At 40.5% G+C, this 14,499-nt stretch overlaps 2 protein-coding genes across 6 annotated transcripts in view; one reads left to right on the top strand and one right to left on the bottom strand.

The window, feature by feature from the left end:
• NLN (neurolysin) overlaps positions 1–6,718 on the bottom strand; it is a 42,308-nt gene extending 35,590 nt beyond the window's left edge. For all 3 annotated transcript variants that reach the window (XM_074855047.1, XM_074855050.1, XM_074855049.1), the window contains exon 1: positions 6,578–6,718. In XM_074855047.1, coding sequence (XP_074711148.1) covers positions 6,578–6,609 — 32 coding nt within the window. In that variant the 5' untranslated portion in view covers positions 6,610–6,718. The remainder of the gene's footprint in view (positions 1–6,577) is intronic.
• A 157-nt stretch (positions 6,719–6,875) lies between these two features.
• The window catches only part of SGTB (small glutamine rich tetratricopeptide repeat co-chaperone beta), a 25,325-nt gene continuing 17,701 nt past the window's right edge, over positions 6,876–14,499 (top strand). For 2 of the 3 annotated variants that reach the window (XM_074855060.1, XM_074855058.1), the window contains exons 1-3: positions 6,876–6,981; positions 8,246–8,372; positions 14,324–14,427. In XM_074855060.1, the coding sequence (XP_074711161.1) occupies positions 8,273–8,372; positions 14,324–14,427 (204 nt within the window). In that variant the 5' untranslated portion in view covers positions 6,876–6,981; positions 8,246–8,272. Of the gene's footprint in view, positions 6,982–8,178; positions 8,373–14,323; positions 14,428–14,499 lie in introns of all 3 variants that reach the window. The other variant, XM_074855059.1, reaches the window with a different exon arrangement.

The following is a 14,499-nucleotide window of genomic DNA, read 5'->3' as shown; positions in this document are numbered from 1 at the left end:
CTTTGCTGACAAAAAATCTGGGATAACAGCTTCAGGGATAAAGTAGAAGCCAAGATTTAAAAAAGAAGAGAGAAAGACAGAGAGAGAGGGGTCTCAAATTCAGACAATTTAGTCATCTTCTAGTTTTTAAATACTCTAACAGCAAATAAATACGCCTAAGTTTTTCTTGCTGTACCTTATTTACACTTCAGGGGACACTCCTACAGATATGAATAAGAGCAGATTTCCAAATCACAATGAACAACTTTTTCAATCAGTAATTTACTGTATGAAGTTTTGTAAAAGCTGCCAAATTAAAATTAAGAACAACAGTAAGCCCATTTTGGTCTTTCTATCTTTTGAAACAGCAGATCTTAGTTAAACACCACTTCCTAGTCTTACAGGCTTTAGGAGAACTAGCACAGCATGCCGGAAGCCAGCATTTTGTGTGTGAAGACCATATTCATCAAGTATCTGCAGCCAACACTCACAGGGTCTCAATGTTTTGACTCCACCTAGCGGCCTTGTAAAAAAACCCAAAAACCAGACACGTCCCATTAAGACAATACAAAAACTGATAGTTTGCCTCGGTACAGATTATTTAATAATTGAATAATATGGCATATGTTGACATACCCTTGAAAGTAAGACTCAAGTGCTACCAAGCATATATAAATGATAGCAGACAGGCATAGTTTAAGCAAAGCTTTAAAACAGTCAAGCCTCACATGGAATGGAATACTTTTTTTTTTTTCTTCTTTAAATGAAGAAGTTAAATCGCATTTCAGAAACAAACCACAATGAGTATTCAGCTGCATGTAATATAATGTAAGATACACTGCAGTCGGGCTGTGTTCTTGGGATGGATTTTGAGATGGAAATTTAATAGGCTAAAATCTTTGTATTATTTAGAGATCCTTAATTTTTGCTTGAGTTTTAAATATATCTTCATACTGTTTCACTTTTGACTCAGTTTCAAACAAGAAGTAATTGTGTATTTGATAGTAAAGCAAGGGCAAAATCAAGAAAACTAAGCAGAGGACTGAGTAAGTCATAGCAAAAACAAGAAGGGGGGCGGGGGGGAAAGGAAGTCCAAGACGGAACAAGCAAAGTACAGTTCGTTAAACAGCTCAAAGTTAATCATAGGGCAACATTATTTCAGTTGAGCCAAAGGAATGAGACTACAGCCCTATAATATGTCATCACTACTTCTTGCTGGACAAACACATTTGAAGTCCTTGTTACACTTTGCTTCTCAGTCCTTTCATCTGTTTAGCTCTTGACAGTGTATGGAACAGTGAATACATGCTTTGAATTCCTGGGCCATTTTCCTTAGGAAAGTACTTGGCTCTGTGACATGACTGCGTTTGGCACAGACATCTCACTATAGCAAAAGGATAGCATGTTTAGGATTCCCTAATTTAAAGCTCTATAACTGTCATTAGAAACTGAGATTTTTCCTAAACTGCATTTGAAGGAATAGAAGAAAATCTAGCACCTTTTCACACTAAACCATTCATTTTGTCATTATACCTTTCAGAAAAAAAGGAATCTCTGCAACTTAATTCACTGTACACTCTACATTGATTATACTCCTATAATAGATACACTTTCAGCTCTTCAGATCAACGTGAGCAAGTCAAAAAGTTGCAAGTTATACAAACATTTTGAACTCTTTATTGATACATACATTACCCTCAGCGCTGTGCTTTTATGACCTTACTATCTGGCAACAATGTTTACTGGTTTCTCTGATAGAATTAACATCAACAGCAAAGTAATTGAAAGAGGCACTCTGTGGCAACTGACAGAAAATCCAGACCTTAATTAGGAACTCATACATGCATGTTTGCATGTCACAATTTACTTACACCCTCTCCCCCACCCCCCTCCAACAGTCTTTTTTTAAAAGGAATTTGGAAACTGGTCTGATTGACTTTCATAAAATGTGGTTATTCCTACACAGTAGTCTGGAGTGGAACACATAGAAGTGTCAGGGTACTGTTTCTGCAGAGTGTCTGATCTCTAAAATTATGGTATCCATGGTTCTAGGGGAAAAAAAGAAAAAAAAAAACACAACAAAACCAACAAACAACAAAGCAAACCCAAAATTACTAGAACTGCTGAACTAGGCTTCAAACCCATTCTGTGAACTGAATCCATTCTGTGTTACAGCAAACCTCTACCACAGCACAACTTGCTTGGAGGATCTTAGGAAGGAAGTTAAGAGACTTTTCAATACTTGCATGCAGACAGTAAGTGTACTCCACCAAATTTGATGCAAGAGGTTCTCATTAGGGTTATTGTTTGATTCTACCATCAGGTAGAACCATGGAAACAAGGTGGAAAAAATACTGCTTTTAAGGCCCTACAGCGCTCTCAGGTGCTGCTGCATAAGTGTCTATCATGCCAGCAACATAAAGAGCACGTAAAGTGCATGCTATTTAGTGCAAACACCACACACTATATTACTGTTCGGTACTTGAATGCAATCAGCTAATGCATGAAAAGCAGCTTGTTAACTCCAGCTAAAAAAGAAGTGATGCTGCAGGACAGAGAAAACCATTGAGGAGGATTTGTAAACACAAAAGGTTTCTATGATTTACACCCACAGTTAATCAGTTCAGCCTGCACCATGGAAATACACTTTGATTTCCCATCGGTCTTAAGTCTCATACAGTCAAAGCAATGAGAAATGTTCTTTGCCATCACTAGCTAGTTGGAAAACTCCATGCTGCTTACTTGCTTATTTGCACCATTTTAAGTCACTGTTCTGGGCAATACAGTGTGCTACAGTATGTCATGATTGTTTCAGTGCTTGCAAAATCCCAGACAGCACTCTGTGCTACTGTGGGCCCACTCAACGCCACAAACCAGGCAAGCAAATGAAGCCTGCTTTCTGCTCCGACTTTTGAGTGAATAGTGACTTAGCAACACTGAGTGCTACCCACACTGGTTCCAGACTATGTGAAAGATTGTTCCAGCTTGATAAGTATGCCCAAGAACTTCACTCATGAAATAAAAAGTGTCTCTGTTAAAGATGGCACTCTCTTAGAGATGGTATGATGAACACACACATCCAGCTGTATTTTGCTCAGAGACAAGTGTAATTCCCCCCATCCTCACCTTGCCTTCCCTAACCCAAACACATATAACTTGTACTGGAAAAAAGTCTCCTCTACAGAGGAAAATCTTGATTCACAAATCTGTTGGAATTCTTTGAAAAAGTCACAATAGACAGAGATCAGTTAACATAATCTATTTGATTTCTAAAGACTATTGACCAAAATGTCCTAAAGAAATCATGCTGCTGTGAGATGAGAAGGGAGATCCTCTTATGGATAAATGGTTAAAAGCTAGGAAATAAACAGAAATGGCTGCTCATTTTCTGAATGGAACTGGTGACCAGTGGAGCCCTGCAGGATTCCATGCTGGGTTCTGTATTCTTTCACATCTTTATACCTCATCTACAAAAAGGTGGGATTAATGAATTGACAAAATTTACTGATGATAATGTAGTGTAATAAAGGCAGTCACAAAAAGATGTGAAAGAATGTCAGAATACTGAGCAAAGTTTAAAACCACTAAAAAAGTGAATTTCAGTCTTAAAAAACGTGAAGCAACACACACTTCTGACTTTATATACACAGTGATGAGCTGTGAGCTGATCTAATAATTCTGGAGACATAACAGTTTAACCAAAACATTAGCCACAGAGCAGCTGGAAAGAACTAAATGACAGGATTTAGTAGAGGTGCAACAGAGAAACATGAAGATTCATTATACTATTCTGTAATAACATGAAGCACACACATATTATTTGCACTTCGGATACTCCCAGCAGTTATAAACTCTCTCATCTTCTGTTCTCCCATCTGCCAAAACCTTTTCCTGTTCTGTGAAGTCATCATGGGTTAGTAACAACCAGCTGCAGTGAGCAATGGACTCCATTCAAAGAACAACTAACTAGACTGGGATTCTTTAGACTGGGGGCAAGGAAAAAATTTTAAAAGGACAACAGAGGAAGTACTTCAGAGATTTATACAATCATGAAGAGGATGAAGAGAATGAACAGGGATCGATTTTTTCCCCTATTGCCTCCAACATAACTCAGGAAGAGATCAAACACAGTTTTAGGAGGCAGTTTCAATGTAAAAAGATATTACTGTACAAATCTTTGTACAAGGTCATATGAAACAACTGGCTTTCTGTTGGGAGGTACCCAGTTCCTAGACAGTTCTGAAAAGATAGTACTGAATGTTCATCCTATCTTACATGCTTCCCAAGGTACCTGGCTCTGGCTCCTGTAGAAAGACTTCTGAACTAACCCAAACCATTTCAAAGAAATCCTTCCAAACCAGGCATTTCTTCCTTTATAGAGAGAGTGATAGAACAGGTATGTCCTCAAAACACATTACTTGCATTACTTAGGATGGTCCAACCGGTGGTGTTCCATGGGTCACATTCAGTCCACAAAATGCTTCTGAGCGTGACATCTTTGCTTCAGCCAGTCCAGGGGGCAAATTTTGTTCTGCAAACTCTAACAGACAAATTGGCCTTCTGGAGCCTGCTGTAGTTAGAAAGGTGGCAGTTGTTGCTTTTGACCACAGGAAAAAAAATGCGCTGCAGTACACAGAGAAGGTTGTGCAGTCCATGGAGCACAGGAAAGGGAAAAATGTTCCAAGGGTCCTGTCTGAACCTTGCCATTGTTGAGCTGTTGGACCTGATAGTTTAATGAAAGCATACACACACACTACGGTGATGTGTGAAATAAGAAAATGACTATAATAGTTCTTCCTGTTTCTTTGCCCTCCAATGTCATTTCTCCTCCTGTCTCTTTCTCCCAGTCCGTTTCTTTGACTCTTTGGGATTCCAATAGGAAAAATATTTAAATGGAAATAGCCTCCTTCCCAGAAGCTGTCTATTTTAACCAAAAGACTGCAACCCTTAATGTAGTTTTATTCAACATAAGGCATGATGCTTGAAACTTACTAAGAACTGTAATTTTTATCTCCTGTTAAGATGCCCTGGGGAAAAACAGAAGCTGAGAGTCTTTGCTATTCAACATTTTTGTGAACAACTGGTTAACTTTTGAAAGTTAGAGGTTGCTATTAGGTATTCAAGACTACTCTCTTGTGAAACAATTATTTGGGCACACTCAAATGATGACTTGGGAAAGAAAAAAACAATCACAAAGTGGAGTACTATTCCCTGCTGGACTTACAACAAGTGATGAAAAAAAAAAGTTTAAATCACTACTCAATACTTTATGATTACTTAAGGAGGTAACTTCAGTTTCCAAATGCAAACTGCAAATAAAGATAGACCTTTAAATTTTTTTCTAAGGAAAAAAAACTTCCATCATTGTTTTCCTTTCTTAAATTTCCTTCTTTTTGTTGGAAAAATCTGTAGCACAAACAAGGGCAGTCAACACAAAATATGGAGAACAGTGAAAATGACTATATAAAAATAATGTAAATATATATTAGGAAAATAAAATAATGGTGTGCTTTATTTGACAACAGTAAATTAGTCAATCAATTTACAACAGCAGGAGCCTTATGAAAAGAAAATATTTTGGATCTTATCTTCTAACTGCTAGTACCCCTCAATCCTAAATCGACCTGAACAAAGGCTGTGGAATAGGAAAAAAATGGTACATTTCATGCAGTAAGTACACAACTGTCATTTCTCAAAAGTCCACAAGAGGTAACCATCTTCTTCATTTACACTCAAATTCAGTTCCACTCTCGTTATCACAATGTATTTACGCTGTGACCCTCCTACTATTTCCATGTTTCCCATCAAATCTGGTCTTTTGCCCATATTCTTCAGCCCTCTCAGTTTCTCCAGTGATGCTCATTTGTCTAGTCCATCTAGAACTGCCTATGGCTTCTTCCATACTGGTCTTCTGAGTCCATTTAGAGAAACCATTCATTACAGATAAAAGAATTAATCCCTTATTTTAAAACCCTTCGATAATATATTCGTACCCACCTCACCCCTCACATAATGTGAAAGTGACACACCTTTTTGTAAAACTATTAAAACCAGATTGCTTGGTCTCACTTCACATGCACCTTGCTGCAGAGCCCCACTCTATTGTTTGCCTGTCCATTTCTCCTGCGGTCCGTCTGATACTCGGTGCAAGAATTACAAGGCAGAGACCTCAACTCACCCGCCCTACCCACCTGGAAGTTGCAATAACGGAGGTTACCTGAGGGAAGGCGGACTGCGGGAAACACGCCAGGAGCTGAAGCGATAAGCCCCACGGGCTGTGAAGTTTCCTGCCCTGCTGCCTGCCTTGGCCCCTCGGAGCACGCCCCACACACCTACAGTCCACCGACCGCCCAGACCGCAGGCTGCCGCGTTTTCTCTCCTCAGAGCCGCGCGGCAGCTACCCCCTCGGCCCGGCCGCACGGGGTGTCAGCCAGGCCTCACTGCCGGCGCCACGCCAGGGCGCCCGGCCACAGCCCAGGCCCGGCTGTCCGAGGGCCTCCCCACCAGCCGCGGGCGGCTCGGGGCTCTCACGGCTTCCAGCCAGGCGGCCCCCACGCAGCAGACGACCCGTGAGGCGCTCCCCTCCCCCCGTACCTACCTGCGAGCCGCGCCCGCACACAGGGCCAGCATGGGGAGGGCGGTGTGAGGAGAGGCGGGCTCGGAGGAGGAGGAGGAGGAGGAAGAAGGGCCGCCTTCGCTGCTACCCCGCCCTCCCGCCGGCCGCGGGCGCAGCCCTCAGCCCCGCGCCGCCGACCTGCGCACCAGCTTCCGTCGCTGCCTCTTCACGCCCTTCCCGCCGCTACCGAGCCAGCGCGCGCAGCCACCGCGCGCGCCTCCCGCCCTCCGTTTTCTTCTTCTTCCTCCTCCTCTTCCTCGCCCGCGCCCGCCCGCCCTCACGCCCCTTGTCTCTCCCACCCGGCGGTGGCGGCGGCGCTGACCGGGATCGGGATCGGGACCGGGACCGGGACGGCGTTTGCCGCGGGGCTCGCCGCATCTCGCAGGGTAAGGGCGATGCCCGGTCTCGGTGGCGAGCACAGCTCTGCGGGGGTGGGGAGGCTGCGCACCGCCTCGCCGGAGCCCCTGGTCCCCGAGCTGTGGTGGGGCGGATCGGCCCCGTCCGGGCGTCCGGTGGGCCCGAGGCGGCGGGAGGGGCCGGGCGGTGCTGAGGGGGGGCCAGCGGGCGGCGGGACAGACCTGTCCTGCGGGCCTGAACGAGCGGCCCCGGGCCTCCCGCGGGACCGGGCGGTGGGCGGCGGGACGGGGATCGCGGCCCCGCCGTGCCCGTGCCCGCGCCGGGAGGGCGCGCCCCAGCCGACGGGACCCCGCTCTGCCCGTTCGGCGGGCCGTGTCGGCGGCCGAGGAGCGGGACGGGGCGGCGGGCGCTTCCTCGGCCCTTCCGTGCGGGGAACCCGAATGGGGCGGGCGCCGGCGCTGCGCATCCCCGGCGGACGCCTCTCCGGCGCGGAGCCGCCTTCCCGCGTCCCCACGGCGGCGGCTGCTCGGCGTGGGTTTGGCCGCACATCGATTCGCTCGGGGGTTGTAGAGAGAAAATAATTTAGCGAGGGTTGGCCCTGGCCTTGCCGTTCATTTAATGCGCTTTTCTAACCTGCCTTCCCTGGCGACTGGATCAGGTTGTGCCCTTTTAAATCGTAACGGTTTAAGGAAAAATAACTTGGAAAGCGGGAACTAAAATTTTCCTCAAAGTTATGTAACTCCCAGCTGATGTTGAATGCAGATCAGGCTGAGCCAGTAGTGTCACTAGTCACAAGTGTGCACTAAGGTCACAGTGTTCCAGTTTTTTCTCCAAAGTGAATATAAACTCTTCAGAAGGGCAGAGAATAGAATACCTTTTATTAAAGTGTGTTTCTTTATGTCATTGTATGACATTCTTTATGTCAATGTGGCTTTTTACCTGATTTTGACTTAAGCATGTGCTCCTGCTTCCAAGTGGGTATGTCTTAGAAATAAAATCCAAACTATAAAAAAATGAAAATAAGTTGCTGAATTATTTTAGCCTCAGTGAACTCTCCCTCAGGAACGAATCTGAGGAAATCTGTGCTCTTTTGCTGATAGTTAGACTAGATGACTGTAGGAGTTCTCCCTAATCCATACAATTTAACCACTTGTTTCAAGGCATTGCTTTATTGGGCTTTCTGGTGAAGGATAAGTTTTTGTGTATTGTGTGAACTTCTTACTCAGGTCTGTGGGAGATTGGAATACTCTAGTAATTAATTTTTCTGAAATAAGAGATCCTGTTGTTTTTAAGACCGAGGAGAAACTCATCAATTTCAAAATGTCATCAGTCAAGCGCTTGGTTTATGCAGTCATCCATTTCTTGAGAGAGCAGAGTCAGATGGATACTTTCACTCCAGATGAACAAGAAAGCTTGGAAGGTAAGTGATCAAGGTGCTAATATATGTATATATATTTATATATATGTTTAATACCTACCCATGTGTTAAATTGCTTGATGTATATTACCACAGAAAGTAACTGGAGTGACCTAACTGAAACTGCCACCAAATATGATCTGTGAATAAAATCATGATCTTAAGGTTTCTGAAATTATTAATTTTAAAACATCTCTCATTTAAAAAAATGCCCTGAAGTCACAAAATGTGTACTGCCTTAATTTTGAGCAGCAGATACTGCAAATCACATCAAGTTAATCAGTGCTATAATGCAGGATGTGGTAATGATTTGTGTATGTGTCCCACAAATTTTTTCCTGCTGATTCTTTTTCTCCTTACTTTTATGTTTGGTTTCTTTCTGCACTTTGTGTCTGATAGTAGCTGTGCTGACTACAGAGGAACTAAAACAATTAACCATATATTGGGTTTGATATATGGGAAGAAGTCCTGTTTCAAACTTGCAAGAATGTCATGTAATTTGTGAGGGAAGGCTAAGAGATCCTAAGAATATGGAAAATAAAATAAATGCTTTTCATTTCTTTTTCACTTGAATAGTGATTCCAAAGAGTGCATGGTAGTGAGTATTTTCAGTATGGTAGTTTCTATTGCACATCCAAGTCCTACACCTCTGTAGATGTAGCTACAGGAAGATGGACTGCTGTGTGTATTCCTCTGTTGACAGACATTCATTAAGTGTTAGTATTTTCATAGTATCTGTTCTGCTGATCGAGGATGCCAACTGAACTCGGACACCAGAGTGAAAAGAGTAGGCTGATTTTACTGTTAATAATCAAAGGATATAACTAAGTACTACAGAAAATAAGCACTAAGAAAAATACAGAATAGTACAGAATTATTACTACATACAGTTAATGCACCTAATCATTACTACACAAAGGGGAGAATAGTGATTAAGAAGATACCTCACCAGTTGCATACGCTACCATCATCCATATCCACAGTCGCTGGGCAGCCCCGGTTGCAGGGAGGATTTGGAGAGCCTGTCCCGGCAAGTGGGAAATCCTACGCGGTGCGTCCACCCATAGGTGAGGCTTCCAAAGTTGCTGTGAGCGGGCCCAGCCTTATATACCAAAAATCAGCAAGCCAGAATAACTTGCACCTTTGTTTTGAGGGGAAACATCTGGTTTCACCCTCCTGTTGGATTCCACCCAAAGCCTGGCCAGGGCTCAGGGGGGAGAACCAAGGGAGTTTCCAACAGGCCAAACACTTGGTTTCTCAGCCTTTAACAAGGCCAAACAAGGGAAGCTGGATACATTCTCACAGCATTTCATCCTCACCACTGATTATACTCTGTCTAAGCTACCTCTTTCAGTAGTGAGCATACGTATTTCATTAATGATCAGATACTAATAACTAATGCTAATGGTAATACAGATTTTACTAATTAACAGATACTAATAATGGATAACGTTTAGTTGTGAGTTTCATCTAGAGGTCAACTTTGTTTTGGGGCCTATTATTCAGGCCCTAGCACTACAGTGTCTTGTCTTTCTCCTTCATGCTGCTTTTACTCCTTTTTCTTTTTTCCTGGAGACTTCACGGCTGGTGGTTTCACAATGTGGAATTAGGCAAGAGAAGAACAAAAAGTCTTAATTCTGCAATGAACTTTTCATAGCATCTATTTAAAAGACATCTGCACTGCTTCAAGCAGTCTTTGGTTGTATTGCTGAACCAGAGGAGGAATTTGGAGGTAAGAGGAGGCAGTCTAGGACCAACAGTGCAACAAACAACATCCAGGCAGTTGATCACTGAATTAATTACCTGAAATCTGAGGTGTGGAGAGTAGAGTAGGCTTTCCTGAGGTGCAAAGCAAGTCCAGCTTCTCAGAGGCATAAACTTAAAAAGATAAACCTGGATTGTGCTTCCTTCCAGTGTCTATTGGTTTTACAGTGTAATTGTTCGCTAATGTAAGCAAGAAAGAAACATTTGTATCATGATATTCAGAGGATACTCCAAAAAGAATAAAAGCCAGAGGATTTGGTTTTACATCAGAATCTGGAGCATTTTGTATATTTGAAAAGTAGTCATCTATGAATTTAACCTGTATTGCGTTATGATGATGTTCAGCTGATGAAATAAAGCAGTGTTTTTGGAAATCATATAATGAGAGATGTAGAGTATTCCTTTTGTTTTTATAACAAAACTGATAAACATTGGCTTATAACTGAAATTTTACCTGATAATGTGTCTTAGAGCAGCCTTAGGCAATGAAGGAATCAGTTCTAAGATTCTGGTTTCTGAACAAAAAATATTACAAAACCTCAGTTGTACTTAAATGCTGATGTAAAATTTACCATTTTAATACAGATATGAAATCCTAATTTTAGAGCTGTACACTGCCAGAAGCATGGTACCATATGCTATGTGTTAGAGGATAGGAGGCGGGCATTCTGAATAATTGACTCATTTTAGTTGTGCAGAATATCTTCAGTGCATGTGGAGTTGCAATAACCCAAGTCCCACCCATTGAAGTGTTTAATGTTAGGTGGAGACATAAGGGATGAAAAAATTTTACTGATGTTTTTCATTGGTATCTTATGTACTTATTTGGTGTCTGTGAAAAGATAAAACTCTGTATGATTGCCTATGCCAGGAAGTAATTTAAACGGTTCCCATTCCCCCAAAAAACAACAAAAAGAGCTAGAACATTACAAATAAAATTGAGACTATATCAAAATAGCAGTCTAGCACGGATTCAAATTCCATTATATTGATAACCTGCATTCTGCATGTCTGAATTATATAGTGATGTCAATGATAGTGTAAATTTCCTTTAGGAATTTTGTACTTGCATGATGAATAAAAATGCCTTATTTTGAAAAAGCAGAGTAATCAGAAGGTAGACCGGAGAAATATACTCCCATACACCCAAGGATCTACAGCAGTGATATAGATCTCTGGTGGTTAATGCTCAACTCTGTTGTATGAACGAGAAACTTCACTTCTAAGCTATATTTTAGACAGTGTGTTTAAATGGCAGTTATTTCTTTTTCCTGTTTACAGTTTCTATTTTTTTCTATTGTCTATAGCACCTATTTCTGTGGGATGAAGGCAGAAACTCTACAACATGCACAAGGCTGTGATTTTTTTTTTTTTTCCTTACTTCTAAGATCAATGTACTGCAATTAATTTCTCTAAGGCAGTGTTTCCAAAACAGTGGAATACACCCCCTTAAGGCGAGGGATGCATGTAATACTTGAGATGGGGAAAGTTATGTGTAAGATGAAGCAAGACAATACCAAGTACTAAAGGGGCCTCAGCAGCCCAATTAATATTCATTATTCAGTGATCAACAGCTTGTATGTCTGCTATGATGCCCTGATGTTGCTTGCAACTTGTGCTTGGACAGCAAAAATTCCTGGAGCTGTGCAGCACTGGGGATGCTGAGCTGGGCTCCAGCATAGCCCAAGTGCTCCTCTTGTCAGGTAGTAGGTGTTTGTGTGAGCCCCAGCAGTTCAGCAGGGAGGTAGGTATCTGTACTAGTTTGCAAGGTGGTCAGTACAAGCTTCAGCAACTGCCTAAGCCCCTGAAGGTGGGTGTAATGATGAAGATAATAGGGAGAACAGGTAACTTTGGCCTTTGAAATCAGACATGGGAAAAATCTTAGAATAATAATTCATGTGGTACAGTAAGTCTTTCCCAGTTTACTAATGATGTCGAGCTTGTGGCAGTTGACAGTGCCTCATTTTGATAATGGGATAGTGAAATGCTGGTGGTCTAGTCTCTTGAGATACTTTTCAGACAAAAACAAGTCTTCACTCCTTTGACTTTACTGGGTTCAGGTTTTTACGTCCCATTAAAACAGGGTAGTTATTGGTCTTGTCATAACTTAATACCTCTTCTGATTTGGAAAAGTTTCTGTTTTGGCTATGTTTATTTTTACATGGGTTTCTATTGCTGGCTTGCATGTTAACCAGTGGTTATTATTCTAACCTATGGATTCATCCCATAAGAGCCTCTAATTTTCTTACAGCTGTGATAGATTATAAGGATTATAAATTCCATTTTTTTCAGTTAAAGGAGAAATGTGGGATTTCACTGTAACAACTGATTATTTCATGGAAATGCTTACTACTAATAATGCTATACTCGGGATTATTTTGTTTAAGCATATTTTGCACTGCTGCACTTTGCAAAAATCTCTTCTATGATAGAGAGTTGGTGTCACAGACTTAATGCCTTGAGAAAGATAAAGGAGAAGGTTGTATTTTAAATTTATGCAAAACTACAAATGATGTGAGGCATTCAGAAAAGGGAATGCCTTCAGGTGAAAACAAATTGAGGGGAAAACTAGAAAGTATACTATGGCAAGTGGCTTTCTATTAAGTCATATAAGGAAAACTGAGATATGTAATTCCACTGATTTTATGATAGGTTTGATAATAAGTACTATTAATATATAATTCTGAATTCAGCATAATCAGTGCTTACTTTAGAAGAATTAAGTTTTTCTACATAGCAGGAGACAAAGGAGTTTGACCCAAATCCTTCAGCACTCTTACTGGGCAATTTAGAATTCAGCAGATTGGTAAATTTTTAGCATTTGTAGCTTATAGGAGCAAGTTGTATGCATATTTAGCAATGTATTAAGTTGTTACATGTTACTGACATTAATTCTGTATGCCACTTGACTTTTTCTGAATAATTTCTTTTATATGTTATCATCGCATTTAAAAAAAAAAAAAAAAGTATTGTCTTCCAGGTTTTCTTTTTTTATTTTTATTATTTTACAAGTGTGCTTTTTCCCCCTTTCTCCCAGCTGTGATGTAGGAAATTGGCTCCTCAAACTGACCTTACCTTTGTTAACTTTCAGTAATTTTGCTTTTCTAATTTTGGGTCAGTGTTTAAGTTCATTATATTGCAAATAAGAATTCAAATTATATTTATTAACATTGGACTGAAATTCAATTTAAATTCTAAGATTCAGTTTTTACTAATCCTTAATTTGAATTTAGCTACTCCTGGTTATCTGTAGTTCAAGTTTAAAAAGTCATTTTTCTTTTTGAACTAGGCTTTACAAAGATTCTTCTTTGTTCCTCCTCAGGTATCAGTCAAAAAAATTAAATAATATACCTTAATAAAAACATTCTACTAGATTCTCAAGATGATAGGGAAAATAATTATATAATTCGAGATACTATAATTAACAGAAAATATATATATATATATATATATATATGTATACACAAAATTGTATCTGGTAATTGCCATTGATCTTCTTTTGCCTAAAAATATGTGACTGCATTTAAAACTTCAGTTAGGTATTTGGCTCTACTTTCTCTAGAATTGTTTATTGTGAGTGTGTTTGCATTATTGCAGGTTTGGGAGGGTCATTTAGTCCTTACAAAACAGAACATGTGCAAGGATACTGCAGATACATTCTTTAATAGAATAAAGGCTTGTAATTAGTGAAGCATTTTATTAATAAATAGTGCCTTCAAATGAATGTATTTTGTTCCAAAAAAAGATAAGAGTAATAATGTATCTTGCATTTATTCCTTACAGTAAAGATGAGCCATTTTCTTCCAACTATTATGCCACACATATACATGACAGCTGTGGTGTTTTGAGGTGGGGTGTGTGACACATGCATAGTTGTATCATGAATTGTGGTGCTTTTGTTAAATCCTCATATTTTTATGTTAAAAAAAATGATTGAAAGAATTGAAATAAAAGTTTTAAATTGGTTTAAGAATAATGGCTGAACTATGTATGGATTCTGTATAGCTTACACTATTTTTCAGCAAGTCAATTCTATGGGGATCAGGTAGCCTGTCTTTATTTTATATGTTCCAAAGAGCTGTTTTTACTAGCTGAATAAGGAAGTGAATCACAGCTTTATAAATAAATTAGTGAAATGATACTTCTATTGAGAAATTGATGACTTATATTTTTAATCTTTTTCTTGTAAGTTGCAATTCAGTGTCTGGAGACTGTGTTTAAGATTAACCTGGAAGATACTCATCTTGCACCTCCACAGCATTTGATAGAAATGTTCACGAATTCTTTTCACAAGGTAAGAATTTTAGATTCTAGAGTTACTCTGCCAATATGTGCTAAAATTTCATATTGTATACACAACCTTAAA

Source organism: Strix uralensis, chromosome Z, assembly GCF_047716275.1.
Source record: "Strix uralensis isolate ZFMK-TIS-50842 chromosome Z, bStrUra1, whole genome shotgun sequence".
NCBI lineage: Eukaryota > Metazoa > Chordata > Aves > Strigiformes > Strigidae > Strix > Strix uralensis.
Note: the sequence above shows the minus strand (reverse complement) of the source record. Positions and strands in the feature narration are given on the sequence as shown.